Here is a 26,285-nt window from a genome sequence, read left to right as displayed (position 1 = left end):
GTATTTCCAATCACACTCGGAGAGCCACTGATGAAATGTACTGTATATTTTATTATCTATTTCCTCCCTTTTAGAATGTTAAACTCTGTGACGGAGGGACTTTTTTTTCCCTGCTGTTTCTGCTTGCAAATAACAATACCAGGCACATAGTAGCTATTCAGTAAATATATATTGAAGGAATAAATGAAAATTGCTCATCCTATTGTTACATCAGAACACATCTCCTAATTTTACTGTAACATTTTATAGGAAAAAATACAAATACAAAGTTAACAAACATTGTATAGTTAAATCCCCTCATGCAAGAAGGCATTTTTAAGCACTGGGCCACATAGACAACTGGGATTTCCTGATACTTGGGAAACAAATTATTAACAATTTACTTTACTAGAGCATTACTGTTGACACTAAACATTTATGAAATGCTACCAAGGTGCTAAGCACTTCGGGTACTGTATCTCTTTTAATTCTCGAAACTATTGAGATGGCTAGTGGTGTCATTTCCATTTTACAGAGAAGGGCTCTGTCACACCATGCAGCCCACTATCAGTGAACTCCATAGTTTCTGTATCATCTCCTTCCCTCCATGTGCTCTCCCAACTGGGAACCAAAAGGTACGGTATGAAATAGGAGGTGATAGGTTTACTTTTTAGTGTCCAGACATACCAAGGTTTAAATTAAAATTTGATGAACATCGTGTAACACTAAAGGTCATCCTGGCAATCTAGTAACGTTCTGAAGAACACTGGATTTCTAGATGCAAATGTGGAACCCTACAAATGTTCATACATCTTGTAAAAGATAGGAAAATGTTTTTTAGGAGGCATGTTTTTTGGGGATATTTTTGTGATAATTTAGAATAGTCTGATTATTTATTCTACCAAACCTTGTACAATAGCATTACATTTATGCAGAAAATAATGGATATAAATGATTATGAGTTAGTGATGCGTTTTTTTTCCCCAAACAGGCCATTAGACTAGGTGTCTTTTTCTTAGAGGGCCAAACAGTAAATGTTTTCGGACTTGCAAGCCATACAACTCTGCAGTTGTGGAAGCAACCACAGACAAAACATAAATGAATGAGTATAGGCTTGTTTCAAAGAAACTTTATTTACATTAACAGGTGGCCAATCCATGGGCCAAAGCTTGCTCACCCTTGTGTTTAAAGATTTCCATCTTAGTAGCATGAATAAAATGGACCAGATAAATTTCAGGTAACGTTGTCAAATTTATCTTTAAAAACAACAACAACAAAAAACTGTCTCTTCCTATAGAAACACCCATATTCCTATAAATAAAAATGACTTTTAAAAAAGACAATTCTAGCAGGCAAATAAAAACAGACATTTGTCTTTGTAGTAAGTTGAATTAGCTAAATGAATCCTTGTATTTATTTTTCACACAGTACAAATGCAGGTGGTACACAGTAAGTTCATAATTCCCCACAAAACTTATAAACTTAACAAATGGGAATCTAAACATAATATTCTGAATCATCCATAGCTATCCACTGTGTGGAATCCATTCTACAGCAGCAGAGGAGTACCTTAATTTAAAGCACCAAGTTTCCAGGCAAGTATCTTCTTTTCATTCTCTAATACATGCAGTCAAACTGCCTATGAAGCAAATACCAATTCATCTTATGCTTTAATAGATAAGGTAAAGCAGTTGGGAAATCAACATTATTTTTAAGTCTGAAAGTGATTCTACCTCTTTACCTTATATTTTCTCCCATGAAATATTTAAACTTTTAATGGAGTTATATTTAACATGAGAATAAAAAAAAATTTGAACTGAATGTCTTTTCAGATTAATCCAGCAGTTTAGAATGTTCATACTTGTTTTATGTCTTGAGGGAAACAAAAACATAATTTCTAATTTAGAATATTCTGGCAATCTTTATTAAAAGTTACATTTATAATTTTATAGCAAAGTAATACCTGTTTGTCCAAACATTACAGATTTTAAAAAATTCCCCTAATGTATGTAAATACAAAGGTTATTCCCAGTATACATTTTATAGAGGTGTGTTTTCATTTGTTGAAGCAGGGTTCAATGGGAATTTTTAGGGTCTTGCTGACATCAGCCCTATATACTCAGAGATGACTGAATCTACTAAATGGACAATGAAAACTGGTTGAGGCTGCTGATGAATGCTTCAATAAAAATCTGATACACACAGATTTCATTGTCACATTAAACGAAACCAAGTCTTCCTTAAAACTGTGATCCTGATAGGCTGAAGATAGAGTAATGGACTGTTAGTTCCTCATGCCAAAAATACATGGGTCTGTTATACAAAGGCTTCATTCTCTGCCTGTCGTCAGTAACTTGAGCGCCTTTTGTAGATTCTGTACAGCAGTGCTTACATCTTCATACTGCAGAGCACTGCCAGCATATTTGCAGTACTTCTGAGCTCTAGCAAAGTCCTCTGGGGTTAGACGAATATCCCCTAGAAGAAAAAAAACAATCAAGATATTTATAAGAATATAAAAAGTGTTCTGTAAGGTTGGGCAAATGCTTATGTTTAAGATTAAAAAATATATTTAAGGCTATGTAAAAACCGTAGTTTTAGTCAATCTCATAAGAACTTTGATACATTTTCTTCATTCTTTTCAAGTGTCTTTTTATTACTAATATAAACCATAGACACACCAATATGTAATAACTTAGATGAATAACATTTTCCTTCAAGAAGCAATAAGGACAAACAAGGATAGTAGCTTTGGTGTCTATGCTAGAATCACTTAGCCTTTCTCTTCATGGAACAATACACACAGACTAAACCAATTCAACCCTCATTTGAGCTGGAATATAAATATCCCCTTCAATAAAAAAAAGTGAATAACAAACTTTATGTAAAGAAAACCAGGTTGCTTAGCTTATTTTAAGCATGAAAATATTTTACATTTTTGTGCCATCTATGTAAAAATCTCTTAAGGTTTCTTAAATTTTATATCACTGAAATATGCAATTCAACATGTAAACAACCATTACATATTATTTCTCTAAAATGTATTCTTAGCAAGTTTTCTAGTTATACGTATGATTAATATGTAGGACCCAACTAAACAATTTCAGTAACAAAAAATTAAAAACATTTCATTTAATCTAAGATACAAATTTCCTTGAATATATATTTCTAAAGACAAAATTAAAAATGGACATTATATCTTGTCTTTTGAAATAACCACCATTTTCTTTGGAAATTTTTATGAGAATTCTAAGAAGTACTAATCAGAAGGCTTGGAGGCATAGAATATAATAAGCAGATAACATATTTCAATTCTGTTTGAAATAAGTGCAAGACTGTACTGATAAATAGAATGACTTCATTTAGTTGCTTTTAATTTTGCCATATTTGTATGTTTTACGCTGTGTGTGTGTATACACACACACAGCATTTCAAAGATTTCAAAGTAGGTAGCAACTCCAGGCAAGCTGATACAATATTCTGATCCAAATTATTGCTTTCTAAAATTTTCAAAAAAGAGTACTGAAACAATATATGCTAGAGTTTCCAGCACAGTGCCAGGCATCTCTAGGTACTCAGTAACTTCACTGCATGAATATGAAAAAGTTATATTTTAAATTATTTAGCCTATTTTAAAACTAAGTTCATATAGAATTAAACATTAATTGCAGATTTTAAAATACACATATATTTACTAGTGTAGGGTACCATAGTAAGTCTTCAAATATTTGTTGAACTAGTAGTATTTAAGATTACATAAAATTTGGCCTTCACTGTTGTGAATCAGGGATTACCGATTCCAATTTTAATAGAGGTTACTGACTTGGCGTTTGTTGCCCATTAAACGTAAACATCAGCTATCCTGCAGTTCTGTTTACAATTTAGTCAGGTATGCTCCAGTTCATATTTCTGATCTTGAAAAATACCTGCCAGATTCTTTAATGGTTTTTCAAAATATATTTACCCTACATATGCTGTCTAGGTGAGGAAACATCGTTGAAAATTGAGTTTACTTTAATGCTACATTTTGTGCTTTAAGTCTCTCCTGTCTCAGGGCACTCTTTTAAATATACAGGGCATCCATCGAGAATTTACTGGACGTGCTCAAAGAAGGCCGTAATGGTCAGATTAATCTTATTTCTACAGCATTGGCTTTAGCACTGTTTGGCTGATGTATCACTTATTAATAAGGTAAAATGGCAAGATCTCTGTTACTATTTTTGTTTTATAAACTTATCTACTAAGGATTAAATTATTTTAAAACACAAATATTGTATTTTTGTGAAATAATTTCAATATTTATAAAATGTGAATGAAAATATATTAACAGAAAAATATAATTATAAAATATATAAAGTTTACAGACATGCATAACTGATTATATAACTCATATATAAAATACAAGAACTAAATAACAACCAGTGTATAGATTTAGATCCAAAATGTAATTTATAGACAGATATTAGATTTATTTTCAACAATGAAAAATACAAGCTAAAAAACCATGTTACTTGCTGTTTTGTAACACATAGGCTCTCCTTTATTTTAAAAATATAGTAGTCTACAATTCATTAATAAAATATGAATTCTTAAACTAAGTAAAAATAAAATGTCACCTAATTATGAGTCTTTAAAATTAGCATTTAAAAACTCAACAAACAAAAAATATATAAGGGTAAACACATTTCAGAAAGAGAACAAGTGTTAAATTTCAGTTTATCTGATTTTATACTCAAAATGGTCAATATAAGCTTAATGCACCAAAATAAAAGCTGTTTTTTCTATCATTAACATTTACTAGAGGCCATAATCAGAACCACAGTGTGTGCAAGTGGACCTAAAAGATGTTTCAAAGATTAGAGGGGTTGCCTAATATATCTCTCTTCTGAAATTTTAGCTTATAAGTTCCAGATGAGGTGCAGACAGGACCATCTATATATAAGAGGGCTTCATCTCTTCAGAGGTCAGGACAAGATCAGGCAGAAGAGAGCTAGAACTATCAGTTAAATTCTCTACTACAGTGGCAAAGAGAGCCTGGGTCAGCACTGGATCAAAGATAACATCACTTGGTGTGAAGAGAAAACATTGCATGCCCAGTTGACATAAGCATCCATTTCCAAGGTTGATATATCTAACATCATAAGAGGATAGAACACTTGTAAATAATCTCCAAAATGAGTCTTTAGAGGCTCTTTCCAATTTTACTAGATAGTTCTAGAAATTCTTATGTCAAAGGCCTTGGATAATCTCATTCTGGTATACTCTATTATCCTTTGACTTGGATGGAATGCACAGGACGCAGACAGAACCTTCATACATACATTCATTGCTAAAAGATGTCACTTAACAATTTCAACGACAGTAGTAATGCATACGGGGAGAATTTCATTATGTCAAGGGCTGTGCTAAATGCTATTCAGATATTATATCACTTAATGCTCAAAAACCTTTTTTTTTTTTTTTTTGAGACTGAGTTTCGCTCTGTCACCCAGGCTGAAGTACGGTGGCGCAATCTTGGCTCACTGCAAGCTCCACCTCCTGGGTTCACACCATTCTCCTGCCTCAGTTTCCCGAGTAGCTGAGACTACAGGCGCCCACCACCATACCTGGCTAATGTTTTTTGTATATTTTTTTAGTAGAGACGAGGTTTCACCGTGTTAGCCAGGATGGTCTCGATCTCCTGTCCTTGTGATCTGCCCGCCTCGGCCTCCCAAAGTGCTGGGATTACAGGTGTGAGCCACCACGCCCAGCCAATGCTCAAAAAACTTTATGAGGTAAGTTGTCATTCACACTCTCATACTATTCAGAGATGTAAAAGTAAAAAAAGTAAACACTGTGCTTCAAATACCTACCTATGCAATCCCACTCCCCAGAGTCAGCCACAAATTCATTACAATATATTTAATATCCATTAATATCACACATATATGCATTAAAAGGTGATTAAGTACTAAGCACTAAGGAGAAATATGTAGCAGAAAAGGGATAAAAGAAGTACTAGAAGCGGTGGTAATGGTAGTCACAGTGGTTATAAATGCACTATTTTTTAAAAAACACTTTATTTTTTAGAGCAGTTTTAAGTTCACAGAAAAGTTGGGAGGAAGGTACAGAGATTTCCCTTATCTTCTCTTCCCCACCATGCATAGCTTCCTCCATTATTAAACTCCCCAACTTGAGTGGCACATTTGTCACAATTGATGAACCTGCACTGATCCATCAGTATTACTCAGAGTCCATGTTAGGGTTTACTCTCGATGTTGTGCATTCCGTGAGTTTGGACAAATTTATAATGACATATATCTACTGTTATAGTGTGATACGGTTTGGATTTGTGTCCCCACTCAAATCTCCTTTTGAATAGGAGGAGAGGCCTGGTAGGAGGTGAATGGATCATGGGGGTGGATGTCCCCCTTGCTGTTCTTGTGACAGTGAGTTCTCATGAAATCTGATGGTTTAAAAGTGTGTGGCACCTCCCCCTTCGTTCTCTTATTGCCGTGTGAAGAAGGTGCCTGCTTCCCCTTTGCTTTCCACATGACTGTAAGTTTCCTGAAACCTCCCAGTCATGCTTCCTGTGCAGCCTGTGGAACTGTCAGTCAATTAAATCTCTTTTCTTCATAAACTACCCAGTCTCAGGTACTTCTTTATAGCACTGTGAAAACAGACTGATATAGAAAATTGGTACAGGGAGTGAGGCACTGCTATAAAGATACCTGAAAACGTAGAAGCAATGTTGGAACTGGGTAACAGGCAGAGGCTGGAACAGTGTGGAAGGCTCAGAAGAAGACAGGAAGATGTGGGGAAGTTTGAAACTTCCTAGAGACTTGTTGAATGATTTTGACCAAAATGCTGATAATGATATGGACAATGAAGTCCATCCAGCCTCAGGTGGTCTCAGATGGAGATGAGGAACTTATTGGGAACTGGAGGAAGGTCATTTTTGCTACGCTTTAGCCAAGAGGCTGGAGGCATTTTGCCCCTGCCCTAGAGATCTGTAGAACTTTGAAATTGAGAGAGATGATTTAGGGTATCTGGCAGAAGAAATTTCTAAGCAGCAAAGCATTCAAGAGGCGACCTGGCTGTTTCTAAAAGTATACGCCCATATGCGTGAACAAACACAGATTATCCGAAACTAGAACTTATATTTAAAAAGCAGAGCATAAAAGTTTGGAAAACGTGCAGCCTGACCATATGGTACAAAAGAAAAACCTATTTTCTGGGGCAAAATACAAGCCTATCACCCAAATGTGCATAAGTAAAGAGGGGCCAAATGTTAACAGCCAAGACAGTGGGGGAAAATGTCTCTAGGGCATTTCACAGACCATCATGGCAGATCCTGCCATCACAGGCTTGGAGACCTAGAAAGAAAAAATGGTTTCATGAGCCAGATACAGGGCCAGCTGCTCTGTGCAGCCCTGGGACATGGCACCCCAGCTGGTCCAGCTCCAGCCATGGCTAAAAGGGGCCAAGGTGTGGCTTGGGCCATGGTTTTAGAGGGTACAAGCCCCAAGCCTTGGTGGCATCCACATGGTGTTGGGCCTATAGGTGTGCAGAAGGTAAGAGCAGAGGTTTGAGAACCTTTGCCTAGATTTCAAAGAATGTATGGAAATGCCTGGATGTCCAGGCAAAAGTGTGCTGCACTGGTGGAGCACTCATGGAGCACCTCTACCAGAGAAGTGCAGAGAATAAATGTAGGGTTGGAGCCCCCATGCAGCATCCCCACTGGGGCACTGCCTAGTGGAGCTGTGAGAAGAGGGCCACCATCCTCTAAACCCCAGAATGGTAGACCTACTGACAGCTTACATCATGCACCTGGAAAAGCCACAGACACTCAACAACAGCCTGTGAAAGCAGCCAAGGGGGCTGTACCCTGCAAAGCCACAGGGGTGGAGCTGCCCAAGGCCTAGGGAGCCCACCCCTTGCATTGGCATGACCTGGATGTGAGACACGGAGTCAAAGGAGATTATTTTGAAGCTTTACGATTGAATGACTGCCCTGGTCGGTTTCAGACTTGCATGGTGCCTGCAGCCCCTTTGTTTTGGCCAATTTCTCCCATTAGGAATGGGAGCATTTACCCAATGCCTGCATCCTCACTGTATCTTGGAAGTAACTAACTTGCTTTTGATTTTACAGGCTCATAGGTGGAAAGGACTTACCTTGTCTCAGGTGAGAGTCTGGACTATAAACTTTTGAGGTAATGCTGAAACAAGTTAAGACTGGTGCACTATTGAGAAGAGATACTTGCATTTTGCAATATGAGAAGGGCATCAGATTTGGGAGGAGCTAGGAACAGAATGATATGATTTGGACTTGTGTCCCTGCCCAAACCTCATGTTGAACTGAAGGAGGGGCCTGGTGAGAGGTAACTGGATCATGGGGGTGGATGTCCCCCTTGCTGTTCTTGTGATAGTGAGTTCTCATGAGATCTGATGGTTAAAAGTGTGTGGCACTTCCCCCTTCCCTGTCTCCTGCTGCCATGTGAGGAAGATGCCTGCTTCTCCTTCACCTTTTGCCATGATTTAAGTTTCCTGAGGCCTCCCAGTCATGCTTACTGTTAAGCCTGTGTAACTGTGAATCTTAAACCTCTATTCTTCATAAATTACCAGTCTCAGGTAGTTCTTTATAGCAATATGAGAACAGACTAATACACAATGTCGTGCAAAACAGATTCACTGCCCTAAAACTTCTCTGTGATCCACTCATTCATCCCTCCCTCTCCCCCTAACTCTTGACAACTACTGATCTACCTCCTCTATTGTTTGCCTTTTTCAGAATGTCACATACTTGAAATTATACAGTATATAGCTTTTTAAAATTTCACTTTGTAATACACATTTAAGTTTCCTCTATGTCTTTTCATAGCTTGATAGCTCATTCCTTCTAGCACTGAATAATATCCCATTGTCTAGATGTACTGCAGTTTATTTATCCATTCACCTACAGCAAGATAATCTTGGTTCCATCCATGTTTCGGCAATTATAAACAGAGCTGCTATAAACCTTTGCTTGCAGGTTTTCATGTGAATATATGTTTTAAACTCATTCAGGTAAATACCAAGGACACAACTGCAGGATCCTAAAGTAAATATATTTAGTTATGTAAGAAACTGCCAAACTATTAAAGTGGCTGTATCATTTTGCATTCCTACCTGCAATGAATGAGAGTTTCTGTGGTTCCACATCGTTACCAGCATTTGGTGTTGTCAATGTTGTACATTTTGGCCATTCTAACAGGTGTGTAGTGGTATCTCATCGTTTTAATTCACATTTTCCTGATGATATATGCGGTGAAGTATCTTCTCATATGTCTGCTTTCCATTTGTATATCCTCTTTGGTGAGGTGACTGTAAAGGCCTTTTGCTAATTTTAAAAGAGGGTTATCTGTGTTATTGTTTTTTAGGAGTTTTATGTATATTTTGTTAACAGTCCTTAATCAGTAAGCCTTTTGCAATGTTTTCTCTTAGTCTGTGGCTTGTCTTTTCATTTACTTGACAGCATCTTCAGAAGGGCAGAAAATTTTAATCTTAATGAAATCTGCCTTATCATTTCTTTCTTTTATGGATCATGCATTTAAAAAGTCTTTGCTCAGCCCAGGGTCATCTGGATTTTCTCTTTGCTATCTTTCAGAGGTTTTATAGTTTCACATTTTATTTCTTAAACTTATTTTTATTAAGGTATTCATATATAATTTGCCATCTTTATAATTTCAAAGCATGCATTTCAGTGGTAATAAAAACACATATATTCTTTTTTTTCCATTTTCATCCTCCACGCCTTCACCCTTTCCTTCCTGGCCTTTGGTAACCACCAATCTACTCTCTATTTTCATGAGATCCACCTTTCTTTGCTCCCACATGTGAGTGAGAACATATGATATGTGTCTTTCTGGGCTTGGCTTATTTTATTTAAAACGATGACCTCTAGTTCTATCTATGTTGCTGCAAATAATATAATTCTTTTATTTTTTTGGTTGAATAATATTCCATTGTGTATATATACCACATTTTCATTATTCATTCATCCACTGATGGTCATTTAGGTTGATTCCATTTTTGGCTACTGTGAATAGTGCTGCAACAAACATGAGAGTGTAGATTTCTTGCAGCATATTGATTTCCTTTCTTTTGGATTTTCCTTTGGAATTGCTGAATCATATGGTACTTCTATTTTTAGTTATTTGAGAAACCTCTGCACTGTTCTCTATGCCTGTCTTTTGGTATAAGCCATTTTAACTAGGGTAAAATGATACTGCAATGTGATTTTGATTTGTATTTCTCTGACGATTAGTGATGTTGAGCATTTTTTCATATACTTGACATTTCATATATGAAATATTAGATCTTTTGTCCATTTTTAAATTGTATTATTTGTTTTTTGCTATTGAGTTGTCGGATCTTCTTATATATTCTGGTTATGAATCCCTTGTCAGATAGATGGATTGTGAATATTTTCTCCCATTCCATGGGTTGTCTTTTCACTTTGTTGGTTTTTTCCTTTGCCATGCTGAAACATTTTAGCTGGATCTAATCCCATTTTGCCATTTCTGCTTTATTTGCCTATGCTTTTGAGGTCTTCCACAAAAAAATCTTTGCATAGACCAATGTCCTGGAGCATTTCTCTAATGTTTTCTTGTATTAGTTTCACAGGTCTTAGATTTGAAGTTTCAGATGTAAGTCTTTAATCCATTTTGATTTGATTTTTGTGTATCATGAGAGATGGGGGTCTACTTCCATTCTTTTGCATATAGTTATCCAGTTTTCCCAGCATTATTTATTGAAAAGGTCGTTCTTTCCCCATTGTAGGTTCTTGGCACCTTTGTCAAAAATGACTTGGTTGTAAATGCATAAATGTATATCAGGATTCTCTGTTCTGTTCCACTGGTCCCTGTGTATGGTTTTATGTCAGTACCATGTTGTTTTGGTTATCATAGCTTTGTAGTAAATTCTGAAATCAGACAGTGTGATGCCTTTAGCTCTGCTCTTTTTGCTCAGTTCTGCTTTTGCTATTCAGGGTCTTTTATCATTCTATATAAATCTTAGGGTTCTTATTTTTTGGTGAAATGTCATTCTGTGAAGAATGTCATTGGCATTTTGATAGGGATTGAACGGAATCTGTAGATTGCTTTGGGTAGCATTGCCATTTTAATAATATTAATTCTTCTAATCCATAAGCATGGAGTATCTTTACATTTTTTATGTGTCCACTTCTATTACATTCATCAGAATTTTATATAGTTTTTCGTACACAGATATCTCATCTCTGTAGTTAGATCAATTCCCAGGTGTTTTATATTTTTTGTAGCTGTGGTAAATGGGATTGCTTTCTTAATTTGTTTTTCAGATTATCTGCTGTTGGTGTTTATAAATGCTACTGATTTTTGTATGTTGATTCTGTATCCTGTAACTTCACTAAATTTATCAGTTCCAACAGTTTTTTGGTAGTCTTTAGGTTTTTCTAGGCATAAGATCATGTCATCTGTGAGCAAGGCTAATTTGTTTTCTTCCTTTTCAATTTGGATGAACTTTCTTCCTTTCTTTTGCCTAACTGCTCTATTTTCTATATTATAAAATTGCTCTATACTAAAAAATTCTATACAGAGTATTAATTCTACCAGTGGATTTTATACCTTGAAATGTTTTCTTCTGCACATTAGTGTTTTCTTTCAGACTGAAGAACTCCCCTTAGCTTTTCTTGGAAGATGGATTGGCTTTTGTGTCTAGGAAAGACTGTATCTCTCCTTCATATTTGAGTGACAATTTTGCTGGATACAATATTCTTAGATTATAGGTTTTTTTTTTTTTGAAAATGTTGTTCCAATCCCTCCTGGCCTGTTGAGAAGGCTGTTGCCAGATGACTTGGAGCTCCTTTATATGCTATTTGCTTCTTATCTTTTGCTGTTTTAAGGACCTTCTCTTTGTCCTTGGCCTTTAGCATTTGATTACTACATGCCTTTAGGTAGTCTTACTTGGGGGTTGAATCTGTTCGGTGTTAAAAGACCTTCCTGTAGCTGGATATTTATATCTTTCTCAAGTTTTGAAAAGCTTTCAGTTATTATTTCTTTGAATAAGCTTTCTACCTCTCGCTCAGCTCCCTCTTGAACATCAGTGGCTCTTAGATTTGGTCTTCTGAGGTAGATACCTATATCTTGTAGCCAGTCCTTTTCATTCTCTTTTTTCCCTCCTCTGACTGTGTATTTTCAAATAGCTGGTCTTTGAGCTCACTGTTTTTTTCCCTCTGCTTAGTTCATTCTGCTGTTGAGAGCCTCAAAAGACTTCTCCAGTTCGGCAAATGTATTTATCAGTTCCAATATTTTATTTTTTGTTTTGAAAAATTATTCCAATATCTGTCAAATTTCTTTATGGCTTTTCTGTATTATCTTACAGGTCAATGAGTTTTCTTAAAATTGTTATTCTGAAGTCTTGGTCAGAGAGCTCACAAACTGCTGTTTTGTTAGGATCAGTTTCAGGATTTTTTTTTTTTTTTTTTTGACGGAGTCTTATTCTGCCACCCAGGCTGAGTGCAGTAGGGCGATCTTGGCTCACTGCACTCTCCACCTCCCAAGTTCAAGTGATTCTCCTGCCTCACCTTCTCAAGTAGCTGGGATTATAGGCATGCATCACCACGCCTAGCTAATTTTTTTATTTGTATTTTCAGTAGAGAGACAGGGTTTCACCATGTTGGCCAGGCTGGTCTTGAACTCCTGACCTCAGGTAATCCGCCCACCTCAGCCTCCCAAAGTGCTGAGATTACAGGCTTGAGCCACCGTGCTCGGCCAGGATTTTTGCTTTGTCCTTTTGAGAAGGTCATGATTCCCTGTTTGCTGTTGTTTCTCGTGGGTCTTTCCCATGTCTTTGCACTGGAAGAATTAGTTATTTATTTCAGTTTTCTCTGTCCAGCTTGTTTTGGTTTTTATTGCATATATTTGCTGACAAATCTTCACTGTTATGTCGCTATGTCCTTTTCAGCTCTAGGTGGCGCCGTACGCGCAGGTTTCCCTCAGTTCTAGTAAATGTTTGGAGCACTGAATGTCCCAAATGGATTACACTGGCAGTGTGGGGAGGCAGACTAGGTAGGGGTTTGTGCTTACAGGACCTAGGAAATATACCTCCTGCAGCTTGGTACTGCTGAACAGCCACTCTGATTTGGTGTCTCCTTTGGCCAAGATGCAGAGTGAAGTCCCTGGGGCTGGGAATAATAGTCTCTACTGGTCTTCAGTGATATTTTCCCTTCAGGCAGTCATGATGCTACCTGTGGGTTAAGGCAAGGACAGGTCTCCTGCCAAGGAACCCAAGAAGGTGGGGACGATGGTTGACCACTTCAATTTTACTTCTTCCAGTGTAGAAATTATGAGGTGGCGGAGATTTTCTGTGTGGACATAAGGGCAGGGCAGAAGCATCAAGTGGAAGTCCGATTCTCCTACTGAAGTTTTTCCACTTCTCTGTGGCCCAGGAACTATTTCATCCTCATACTTGGGCTCTGTCTGGGTTGTTGCTCGTGTCGATCTCGGTGCTGTATATTTGTTTTTGGTTTTTTTTTCTGTTGGTGGGGAATGAAGTCAGTATGCTTCTACATTGTCATTTTGGAACCAGAAGTCCCTAGTTTTGGAGTTCAAATTTAGGCATCAGACTTGAGTTAAATTTTGAGATGAGTGGAAGGTCTGTGTCTAGATTCACTTTTTTTTTGCTGTATGTGACTGTCCTGTTATTCCAGCACCATTTGTTGAAAAGAGTATCTTTTTTCAATGGTATTCCCTTTGCTCCTTTGCCAAAGATCATATGACTTTTTCTATATGGGTCTATTTTTTGGACTCTCTCTCTCACTGATCTATTTGTCTATTCTACCGCCAATACCATACTGTCTAATTTACTGCAGATTTATGCTTTGAAGTCTAGGTGGTGTCAGTCCTCCAACTTTGTTCTTCTCCTTCAATACTATGTTGACTATTCTGGGTCTTCTACCACCCCATATAAACTGTAGATAGCTGGAGTTCATATGCACCAAATAACTTGCTGGGATTTTGATAGGAACTGTCCATAATCTATAGATCAAGCTGGGAAGAACTAATACAGAGTCTTCTTATGCATGATTATGAAATCTCCATTTATGTAATTCTTTGATTCTTTCATCAGCATTTTGTAGTTTTCCTCATATAGATCTTGTAATGGGTTTTGTTACATTTATACCTGAATATTTTTGGTGGAATGCTAACGTAAATGGTACTTTGTTTTTGATTGTTGTGTTTATGTAAATACAAACACAATGGCAGTGTATTTTAATTTGAAATCCCACTTGTTTTGTGCTATGTGGAAAGCAATTAATTTTTGCATATTAATCATCTATACAGCAATCCAGCTATAATTGCTTATCAGTTTTTTGATTGATTCTTCCAGATTTTCTACAGACCATCATGTCATCTATGAACAAAAATAGTGTTATTTTTTCTTTCCCTATCTTTATAGCTTTTATTTCTTTTTCCTTTCTTACTGCACTAGCTAGAACTTCCAGTATAATGTTAAAATGTCAGTGTTGATGTTTATATTTCATCCTGAATGAAGTACTCGATGTTTTGTCATAAGCCTGGTACCTTTTGAAGGAGAATGTTCTTTGTATCTAAGTCAAATGAAATCCTTTTCTTTTATATTCCATAATTCTATTACTGTTCAAAATCATGGCATATTTTTGTTTGCTTCCAAATTAAGATTTCCTATATAATATCAAAATTTTTCTTAGATGTTTTGTTTTAGTTTTTTTTCTTCTTACTGGCAGGATTCTACGGCTTCTTATCTATGTCTTTCATATTCTGAAGCTTCTATTCTATATATTACATGAAATTCATGTTACTTTTCTTAAAGGAGGGGAGTTCTCCAATTTCCTATTCTAATTTTGGAGCAATTGCTTTCCAAGCATGTGGGAAAGCTATCATAGAATCTTTCTTCTTTAGAGTATCTAAAGAAGTATATTTCACCATTTCTTATATTTCATATTTCTCTTTTGCTTGATTACCACCCTTATCTTGATAGAGTACATCCTGAGTTAAGTTCCTTAAAAAAGGTATGTGCTAGGCAAAAGGTGAGAGTTCTTACATATATAAAAATTATTTTGCCCTAACACCTGCCTGACAGTTTAGATGGGTAAAGAATTCTAGGGTTCTGGTTCTACGTGGTAGACTAAGCATATATAATTAATTATTCTTCCTCCTGAAATCATAATGAAATGATAAAGTAACACAAAAGGAAATAAATCCACAAAATTGAAAAGGAGAAGAGAAGAGAAAAAGAATGAAAAAACTGAAAAGGGAAAATTGACAAGAGATTTAAAGAACATCTCCCTAAAACTGTGTAACAAACTGCCCAGATAGTGTTAGGACTCTTAAGGTAGGTATGATATCCAGCTCACCCACAAAAGGCTCTCCTCATTCCATGGCTGAGAGGCAGGAAGGCTTAATTAGCCAGTTCCCACTCATACAGGGAGAACAGAAAATTCGAGGTGAAAACACACCGACAGACAGTATCAGAGGAAACTAAATAACAGCTATTAGAAATAAATGGCTGGGCACGGTAGCTCAATTAAAGCTTACCAAATATCCCAGCACTATGGGAGGCTGAGGCAGCCGGATCATGAGGTCAAGAGATTAAGACCATCCCCTGGCCAACATGGTGAAACCCCATTCCTAATAAAAATATAAAAATTAGCTGGGCATGGTGGCACACGCCTGTAGTCCCAGCTACTGGGGAAGTTGAGGTAGGAGAATTGCTTGAACCCGGGAGGCAGAGGTTGCAGTGAGCTGAGATTGCGCCACTGCACTCCAGACTGGCGACAGAACGAGACTCCATCTCAAAAAATAAAAGAAAACAAAAAAGATCTTCACTTTAAATATAAAAGGATTAAATATCATCTGACATATGAAGAAAACAAAAGTCTGAATGAGAAAGACCAAAATAAACACAATGCCTGATTTGGGCTAAAAATCAGAGAAGTAAAGATTATACTTAAACCAATCATTTAGCCTGTAAACCAAACAACCAAAGTAACCTCAGAGATTTTTATTTTCAATAATGATCAGTTCCTTTCTTTTTAGATAATTTAGTAACAGTGTAGATAAGTCACAATCAGAACTCACAATAATCTTGAACTAAATTAATATAATCTAGCATTGGCTTCCATGGCAGCCTTGGCTATACGTCTGTTCTTCTATATTCGGTAGTGCATGAAGAAAATAACTGTAACAAAAGAGGACACCTTTGGATGTTGGTATTTTTAATATCAAACAATCCTGGTTCTTTTGAGAATCTAGTGAACATAAGCATTCAAGGAAATTTATTTCAAATTACCTAGAAATTCAAATTTAAGTAACAACATTTAAATCTATGGTACTGTCAAGATAAAATTACAAAACAGCAACCCAAAACAGGAGATAAATGTATCTCACAAAACAGTCAGCTGACTTACCCTGGGAAATTGTATTGAAAAGTGCGGGATCAATGGCAGGTATAGTCTGTTGAGTAGGTTGGATAGTATTACTTGCTACACCTGCAAATCAGAAAAGCATAAATGGGTATAAAAGTATTATACTTTTTAATTATACAGTAGGGCAGCACTTAAAAATCATGAGGCAATTTCATTATTTTATTTATTTTCTTGAAACATCAATGGATTCTAATTGGATATACTTATTTGATGTTGGAGGATATCGAGTGTTTACATATGTGTATGGGTTATGCTTTCCTAATATATATTTTGCCTAATGCTTCAGATTACTTCTCAATTAAAGCTTACCAAATATCTGTAGAAGTAACAGACTTCCTACCTTTCAATTTCCCAGCCAATTTAATTTGGTGATAAAGTAGGACAAAATTCTAATTTAGTTTAACTTAGAAGATGAATCCAGTTTCATCACTGTGCATGAAATTTCAAATTAATATTTGCAATTTTCTAGTTTACACATTTTAAGATATTTTTATATTTCCTAACAATTATCCAATAAATAACAGTTTTGACTTTGTTAGAATGTTTCAAAATTGTCATATTAATGAGTAACTTAGCATTCTTGATTAATGGTAAGGAATATCCTAAAGTTGAAGATTATTCATTAATCATCTAAAAAACTAACAAAAAGTGTTAAAAGTTCCCCCCAAAAAAAGGACTGAAATGATTCTATCAGCAGGAAAATAAAATGAGGAAAAGTTGATTATGGCAAATCAATGGAGTTAAACAGTCTCTCCAAATGGACTGTTTGCCAAACTAATACACCGAATTCAAATAGGCGATTTGTAGAAAGGGTAAAGTGGGAAAAATACGGGAATAAGAAATAGGAAACAGAGAACAAGTTTAAATAAAGAGGAAATTTCTAGGGGAATGGATATGTATCCACTGAGAGTTCTAGAATAATGGTTTCACAAAAGATGGCTGAAGTTCTAAAATTTTCTAAAGGTCTAAAGTTTTTCTGGTATGAAGTTCCAAAGTTCTTCTGGTGTGAAGTCTTGACTTTTAAGATTTTTCTCATTCCCAACCTAAGAGAAAAAATGGTTTAAATATACATTATTTACCTCACTTAATTGTGCTTAGGGACAAACTCGCTCCATATTTATACTCTTTGGAACTATTAAAAGCCATACAAATCTTCTTTTTTAACTAAAAATTGAAAAATTTTAAAGTACATAGGGATACAGATGAACGTTGAAGTACAAATTTTATATAGTACAAAAAAATATAAAGGAGAAAGCCTGCCTCTCCTACTCCAAAGCACTTTAGGGCTAGCACCAGTTTCTATGACACCTTTCCACCCACCTACAAATAACTGTGTGTCCAATCCAATCCATGTATATGTCAATGCTGTTCTTTGCTGAGAAATTTGTGTACTCGTCTAAACCAAAATCTTCTAGAAGGCATATTGTGTGTGTGTGTGTTTTGCAAATGGTAGTAAGTTCTGCATACTATACTGTTTTATGCATTTTTCACTTAATGTGTCCTAGCAATAATTCCAGATTAATATATACAAGTCGTGCTGTTTTTAATGGTTAGTGTCCCATCCTCTGCATGCATAGTTTATAAAGCAATGCATTACTGATGGACATTTAAGTTTTAATTTCCAATCTTTTGCTATCACAAATAATGCTACAGTAAGTATTCTTATATACTGTGTATATGAATATATTTATAGAAAACTGTATAAAATATAAATCCAAAGAGAGGAGACAGACCAATTTTAGGCTGACCTATTCAATGACTATTTTTTGCCTGATTTTGATAAATACTCACCAAATATATTTAAATTATAAACATCTGACAATTTTCTCCATAAAAGTTGCCAAACACTGAAAGGCATATAAATATATATTATTTTAAAAATGCTAGAATGTAAAATCTGAGATGGATCTTCAGAGACTAGTCGTGTCTAGTGCTTTGAAACAGGTGTACCTATAGCTTATGTAGATTACATGTATTTTTCATATATATCTTTATAAACAAGGTAAATCTACTACACTTTAATGGTCCAATCTATAGATCAATGCCATTCGTTGCTAAGTAATTTGCATTTCTGCCTAAATTAAAATACTCCAAACAAATCTCTAAATAGAGAAGGCTATCCAGAAAGTGTGATTAAACAGACTCCTAAAAGAACATAACATTTGGAGAGACACAGAAAAAGAGAGAAAGACATGTTACCTACATTACCTATGAGGAACAGCATAAGCAAAGAATTAGTGAAACCTTAATCATGAGAAATAGTGTTGACAGAAATGCGTAGGCCAGAGTATCTACAATAGGATATCAAAGCTTACAGAAGAATGCAAACATGGTACTTCTGACACAAGTACACAGCCTATATTTTGATCTATGAAGTGAGTTGCATTTTACAATGAAAGGCTAGCTTTGATCATAAAATAACTTTATTATTTAATCTAGCTTTATTATTAAAATCTTCTCCTGTAATATGAACTATAAAAAGCTTATGTTTCTTGAGAAAGAAAAAAACACACTGTATCAACTACATGTGATATCTGAGCAGTGGTGAAAGCACAAGAAGCAAACATTTCGCCTGTTTAAACAATCACTATCCCTGTCCTCATTACACCCCCTTTGCTTTTTTGTGGAAGAACTAAAAACTGCAAATTGGTACATACTATTCTTTTCAGCTATCTTAAGGATTTCCCTTTGATAAAAGTGCATCCTGGACCTTTATGAGAGAAAATAAATCATTCTTAAAGTGAGTAAGAAGGGAAACATTTGCTATTATTTATACATTAAAAACATTATTTTGTTTTTTTATTAGGCAACTATGAACTTCTTTTTTTTACCGTTTCAAATATAATAGAAAAAAAATCTGGGGCTAAAAGGAGATTTCAACATCTCAAACCAATCTTAAGGGGAAATATACTATCAGAAAAGTAGGTTTTGAGAGGATCTGAGTTCCCTGGAGGAAGGAACATAGAAGGCAGGTGGCCAAAACATGAAGTCAAAAAACTTGGATTCAAATCCTGGTTCTGTCATTACTGGGTATGTTTGTTTTCTTAGAATAACTGCTTAGTCTCTTGAGAGTTTGTGAATTAAAGACAGTAACATATAATATAGTTGCACGAGAATAAGTGTAGAAATTAGCTATGATAATCATTTGACTGCTAAGGCTACAAGAGTGTATAAAATATGATAGGATCTCATTCTACAAAAGTTTTAAGTTTTTTAGTTTTATTCTTCCCTCTAAGGAACAAAAGAGAGAGAAAACAAGAGGCTCATGCTAGAGTTAACTGGATCAAATTGAACTGTTTATGACAGAAAACTTTTAATGGAAAACCACCTAATATTTATCTTTATGTCATGACTATTCTAGCCAGGAGATACATTGTGTATTAGTTTGAACATATAAAACTACCAATACTTTATCGTTTTTGTTATACAAAACTAGCAATTTCATATGGATCAATCTACTATAGCCCTCCTACTAAAAGTGTTTTCTCTTTTGTATACTCATAGAGTTTACCTATATATAAAATATACATTGATATGCCTATGCCACAACTCTGCCTGGAGATATACTGTCTAAAACAAAACTTTTTGGACAGTCTTTCTATAAGGTTAATATCCTACCCCCAGTTGTGATACTTCTCTTGATTTGCATAATAATTTTAAGTGATCATTAACTTGCCATTAAATACCTTGTCTCTCCTTGGCACAGAAATAGAAATAGGAAGGAAGAGGAAAAAAAAGAGGGAAAGGAGGCTAATTTGCTGAACACTCATTTTGTGATAGGCCATTTTTATAAAAACTACTAGTCCATTTTTATAGTTTTTCCCTTTTAATGATTAAAATAACCATGAGAAGTATGATTAATTTCATATTAGAAAGAAGAAAAATTAAGGTCATGAGAAGTTAAATATCAGCTGAGTTTATGCTTTAGCACAGGGTAGAAACAAATGACTAATATGATTTGCCTCCTAAATGCATTTTATTTCCTCTTGGCTCCTCTATAGAATGCTTGTGTCTAGGACTCTTGATCGGATTTAAACCTTCAAGTATAATTTGAACAGTATTCATCTAAGGCAAACAGATCTAAGTAGCTGGTTTCACTTACATTATTCTACACTGGAAATAACGAATATTTCTAAACATAGCAAAATACTTAATAGTGTTCCAAGAAATTTTACTTCCAAAACAAATGCAAATAGGTTTGTATATTAATGTCATCACACAGGCCACAAAATATTGAAATGTCAGGGTAAAATATGCTGAATGAAGACACAAAAAGAGATCAGTGCTAAAATTATCATTTCATCAATAATCTTAAAGAAAATGTTAACAATATTTCTGCAGATAATATAAACTTGAAAGTTTAAAACAGGAGGAAAGACACTAATCATACTTGATGTTACAATGATCAAAATAGAAAACTTGCATATAATGTAATTCACGCAAAATAATTTACAAGGTTTGGGTAAAATAAGGCTGACAAATGAAAGTCAATAAAGTAACAGTGTATTACATAATAGGAACAGTAGAAATCAGGGCTCGAAGGATGACTATCATTCCATTCATTAAGTATTTTAAAGCATTTATATAGTTTAGTACCATAAGTCACCTGGGATAAAAGTAAATTTTTAAGAAAAGTTTTCGAAAAAATTAAATTAAATGTAAAATTTAAATAATAGTTGCAAGTGTGCTACTTGGAGATAAAGGTGACACTTTGTCAACAATGCAATTAAAGGGAAGAGTAGCTGAAATTTTGTCAAAGTGTCTTTACTGACCCTGACTTAACTACTGAGGACTAATTTTGTCAGATTTTTAAAAATAAAAACATACACATACAGCACTGACTTATTCAAAGATAGGGCTTTCTTTCCTGTTTTTTAAAGTGTCACATTTGTAAGGTTAAAAAAAAAAAAAAAAACCAAATCCCTCCTTTCACTTGTCTTATGATTTCATTGTTACTGAGATTTTATGCCTTAAAGCCCACTCCCTATCACGGGCAGAGGCATAGTCCCAAGGGAATGAAACAAACTTAGGTATCACAGTGAGACCCTAACTGACACATCCTTTAATCAACCCCACTCACCTCTGAGCCATTCTAAAACAATAGTGAAGGGAAAAGAAAAGGAAGAGAAGAAAAAGAAAAACAGCATATATATGAAAAGCATAGAAACTAATCTTATTAATAAAATATAAAGTTAATAGTAATCAATGCACATAATACTTGTCATTTCTCAAATAACTAGAATACAACTTTTATTAAAACTTTAATGAAAATAATTTAATGTTTCTTGTGGGTTCAAATGGAATTCAAGGAACTTGTCATGTTTCACCACCATCATTATGAGGCACATATATGATAAGAAATGCAGTTCTTATTTATAAAAGGGGAATTAAATAAATCATTCAGTTATAGTTTCCTACCTGTGCTGTGAGGCACTTCTGCTGGTGTATTAGCTGGAGCGTGTGCACCCGGAGGAATCTGTATTCCAGTATAGTTGCCTGATGGCATGTTGCTTGGGTCATAAGTTGAAGATGATGATGGTTGAGTTGGCTGAGTGGGCAGAGAGGCTGCTCCAGCATCTTCATTTTCTTCAACATCTATCAGATCACATATACACAATGTTATACTCGGTATTTTGAAATACAAATGCTAGGTATTCTTATTTCACTATACACATGACAAATGGAATCTTTAAATGCAATTCTATTTAATGCAGTGGAGAAGCAGGCTCTCTATTCTTAAAACAATATTTTTAATTTTTTTATTTACTTAAAAAATGTAAACGTACCTGACAATATGATTATCACTTCTTTCAGGTTAATATTTTCTAATTCTATAAAATCTCTGCATATAGTGTGTGTGCGTGTGTACATATGTGTGTAGATATATATATACACACACATATATATATATGTATTTTTTTTTTGAGATGGAGTCTTGCTCTGCCGCTGGAGTGCAGTGGCATGATCTGAGCTCACTGCAAGCTCCGCCTCCTGGGTTCACACCATTCTCCTGCCTCAGCCTCCTAAGTAGCTGGGACTACAGCGGCCCCCCACCCCGCCCGGCTATTTTTTTTTTTTTTTGTATTTTTAGTAGAGACGGGGTTTCACCGTGTTAGCCAGGATGGTCTTGATCTCCGGACCTCGTGATCTGCCTGCCTCGGCCTCCCAAAGTGCTGGGATTAAAGGCGTGAGCCACCGTGCCTGACCTATATTTTTCTTTAAAATAAACTTTCTTTAAACTTATGAAGACTCAAGGATATTTCTGGCAAAACATGTCACATTTACGCTATCCAATAAGAACTCCATTTTCTGACAGCTGACTTTTACTTAAGATTTACTGTGTACTAGCTACTAAATGATTGTGAGTTGTTCAATGCATTTAGCTAATAAAAACAGATTTTGCATTTAGCTATGTAGCTAAATTTTGCATTTAGCTATGTAGAAAGAAATGAGATATTTCATTTTGAAAAGTCCTGAAATGTAAACTTTTAAAATATGCTGTATCATGAGCTGAATTTGAAAACTACTTTGAAAAATTGAATTTTGAGTACAAAATAACAATCAGCCACTATTAGTAATCATAATAACTTAAAATAAAAGCAAGCTAGAGCTACAGGTTCATCAAAGAGAATACATCTTACTGCTTCCTACCACATTTTTAAATAACTTTTTTGTCTGATTATAAACAGGTTATTCAATGTAGTTAATTTCAAATAGGAAAAAAGTTAAATTTACTTACTAATCTGAGATGAGCATTTTATCAAGCAACCTTGTGGATGTATTTATACTTTACACACATTAACATGACTTTTCCCAATACTGGAGAACTCTAACATTTATACATTCTGAGAAAGAAAAAAGCTCCACAACATAAAAGCACTAGAGCATGACCAAAAGTTGGTAGAAACGAGAGTAAGGGTAAGAGGAAATCTTACCAGGTAACATTTGATTTTATGTGGCTTTTCATCTGAGGGCACTCAATAGTCTACACAAAAGAAAGAGTTGCCAAGAAGTGAGTCATGAAATGTTTGTATGAATCCCAACTAAATACCTACAAGTTCCTGAATTATGCACACTCAGGTAAGACTCTAGGGGCCCTGGAGAAAAGCAACAACTTACAGCTGAAAGTGGGGGACAAAGTTTGAGTTCTGGCAAGTCAATGGTCTGCTTGAACAAGAATCAGGACTTTGCAGAGAAAGATAACAGGCTGCAGAGGAGCTTCAACATGTTATCAACAATAGAAGTTATTAAAAATTAGGGAGGAAAAGGAAAATGTGAAAAAAAAGAGTCTACAAAAAAGACCTCAAAATGACCCTGATACTGAAAATCAGCAAAAAAGCACTTTAAAGCAGCTATGACAAATTTGTTCAAGGCCATAAAGAAAAACATAGACATAACAAATGAAAGAGAAAAAACTAACCAGAGAGGGGAAAAATTGTAAGAGGAGAAAAAAAAACAGATGGGATTAACAGAAAGGAAATGGCAAAATAGGTTTAAATCTAGCTACAGCAATTACATTAAATGTAAATGAACTAAACACTATTTCTCACACAGGGGCTGAGAGTCAGAATAAAAAAGTGCTTTTATGTTTTTTGCAGGAAATGTACTTTAAAACACAAAGATCTAGATTTGTTTAAACTAAAAGGATGAAAATTGACATACCAGGCGAATATCCAGTAGACAAAAGCTGATGACTAATTTTAATAATAAACAAATGGAATCAATGACAAGGAATATTAGCTGAGATAAAAGGGACCATCATAATGATAAAAACGTCACATAAATATCAAGCTGACAAAAGCTGGGGTGGTAAAGTTTAAAATCAGGACAAACAGAATTAATAACCTGGAATATCAGCAAGATATAGTGGGATGTTCCATAATAATAAAAAGGTTAGTTCATAAAAAATAACTATAAAGGTGCATGAGCCTAATATAATAACAAGAGTCTGAAAATGAAACAAACTGACAGAACTAGTAAAACCACTATAGTTGGAGACTTAACACAGAACATCATAACCAATAACTGCAGAATACATTCTTTTCAACTGCACATGGGACATTCACCAAGACAGATCATATGCTGGGCCATAAAATAAATCTTGGTAAACTACAAAATACTGAAATCTTTTATAGTATGTTCTCTGACTAAAATGGAACTGAATTAGAAATCAGTAAGATATCTAGAAACACCTCCAACATTCTGAAATTAATATATTTAAATAATCCATTACTCAAAGAAGAAATCACAAAGAACACTGTAATTATGGTGAACTGAGTGATACCAAAATTTGCAGGATGTCACTAAAAACCAATGCTTAGAGGGAAACTGATAGATTTAAATTCTTCTATCAGAAAAGAAAGATTTAAAGATCAAAGATCCACATTTCCTCCCTAAGAAGCTAAATAAAACAAAAGTAAATTAAACTCCAAGTGTGGTGCAGGAAAAAATAAAAGGAATAGAAAAGAAGAAAGAAAAAAACTTACTAAATACTTGTTGAAATAATAAAAAAAAAAAAAAATTAAAACATCTCTGTCAAGAGGTTGGGGGGAAAAAAGAGGAAACAGCTGTTATGAATATGACAAATGAAGGAGGGGATATCACATACATCCTACAGACATTAAAAGGATAGTTAAGACAATAAGAAAATATTATGCCAATAAACGGCACTACCTCAGGGAAATGAACAAACCACTTGAAGATACAAATACCATAACTCACCCAAAAAGAGATGATCTGAATAGTCCTAAATCTATTGGGGAAATTGAATTCATGGTTAAAAACCCTCCTACAAAGAAAATGCAGGGCCTAGATGGAATAAGCAGTGAATTGCATCAAACATTCAAGTAAGAAAAAATACCAATCTTATGCAAACACTTTCAGAAAACAGAAGGGATTACTTTCACCTTGTTTTATGAGGCCAGTGTAACCCTGAAACCAAATCTCACAAATACTGAAATGTAGACATACAAATTCTTAATATCAGAATCAACTCCAGTCATATAATACAAGGCCTCATCATGACTAAGTTTACCAATGAGTGCAGGGTTGGTTCAACATTTGAAAAATCAATGTAACTCATATTCACAGAAGAAAAAAAGTCCTATGACAGTTTCAATTAAGTGCATAAAAAGCACTTGACAAAATTCAATATTTATGACAAAACTTCTCAGCACCCTAGAACTAAAGAAAATTTCTCAGTATTGCACAGGGCAAAAAACCAAACAAAACAATGGACATATTCATTGCCACTGGCACAACAGGCAGGAAAACGAAATGAGGATTGGAAAGGAAGAAGCAAAACTGTCTCTCCTTGCAGATGACATAATTATCTACATACAAACTCTTAATGAATTTACAAAGTAATTATCAGAATCAACAGGTAAATTTAGCAAGGTTGCAAGATAAAAGATTATACAAAAATCAATTGTAATTCATATTAGAAGCAAACGACTGGAAAACTAAATTATAAAATTAATTTCATTTACAAGAGAATGAAAGGACACAAAATACTTGAAGTAAATTTAACAAAAGAAGTATAAAACCTCTACTCCAAAAAATCTAAAATACCGCTGAAAGAAATTACAGAAAGCTTAAATAAATGGACAGATATATTATGTTCATGTACTGAAAGACAATTAATTCTCCCTAAGTTTAATACTAATCATAATCCCAGTAGGCATTTTTTTCTAAAAAAGAGAAACTGAAAATCTAATTCTAAAATTTATGTGGACGCTCAAAGGACAGAATAGTTAAGATAAAGGAAAAAGAAAAGAAGACTGAGTTACTCAGCAGATGGGTCAGAGTAATACACCCAAATGAGGAACGTGTGGACTCCAAAATCC

The 26,285-nt window shown here is 34.9% G+C and overlaps 1 protein-coding gene across 1 annotated transcript in view; it reads right to left on the bottom strand.

Annotated features, from left to right (window-relative positions):
* Positions 1 to 203: 203 nt before the first annotated feature.
* Positions 204 to 26,285, bottom strand: part of VTA1 (vesicle trafficking 1) — an 80,384-nt gene continuing 54,302 nt past the window's right edge. The window contains exons 6-8 of the mRNA XM_023187461.2: positions 21,859 to 22,035; positions 16,423 to 16,503; positions 204 to 2,454 (exon numbers count right to left, since the gene is read on the bottom strand). Coding sequence (XP_023043229.1) covers positions 2,309 to 2,454; positions 16,423 to 16,503; positions 21,859 to 22,035 — 404 coding nt within the window. The 3' untranslated portion in view covers positions 204 to 2,308. The remainder of the gene's footprint in view (positions 2,455 to 16,422; positions 16,504 to 21,858; positions 22,036 to 26,285) is intronic.

The sequence above is a fragment of the Piliocolobus tephrosceles genome, chromosome 5 (assembly GCF_002776525.5).
Source record: "Piliocolobus tephrosceles isolate RC106 chromosome 5, ASM277652v3, whole genome shotgun sequence".
Classification (NCBI taxonomy): Eukaryota; Metazoa; Chordata; class Mammalia; order Primates; family Cercopithecidae; genus Piliocolobus; species Piliocolobus tephrosceles.
Note: the sequence above shows the minus strand (reverse complement) of the source record. Positions and strands in the feature narration are given on the sequence as shown.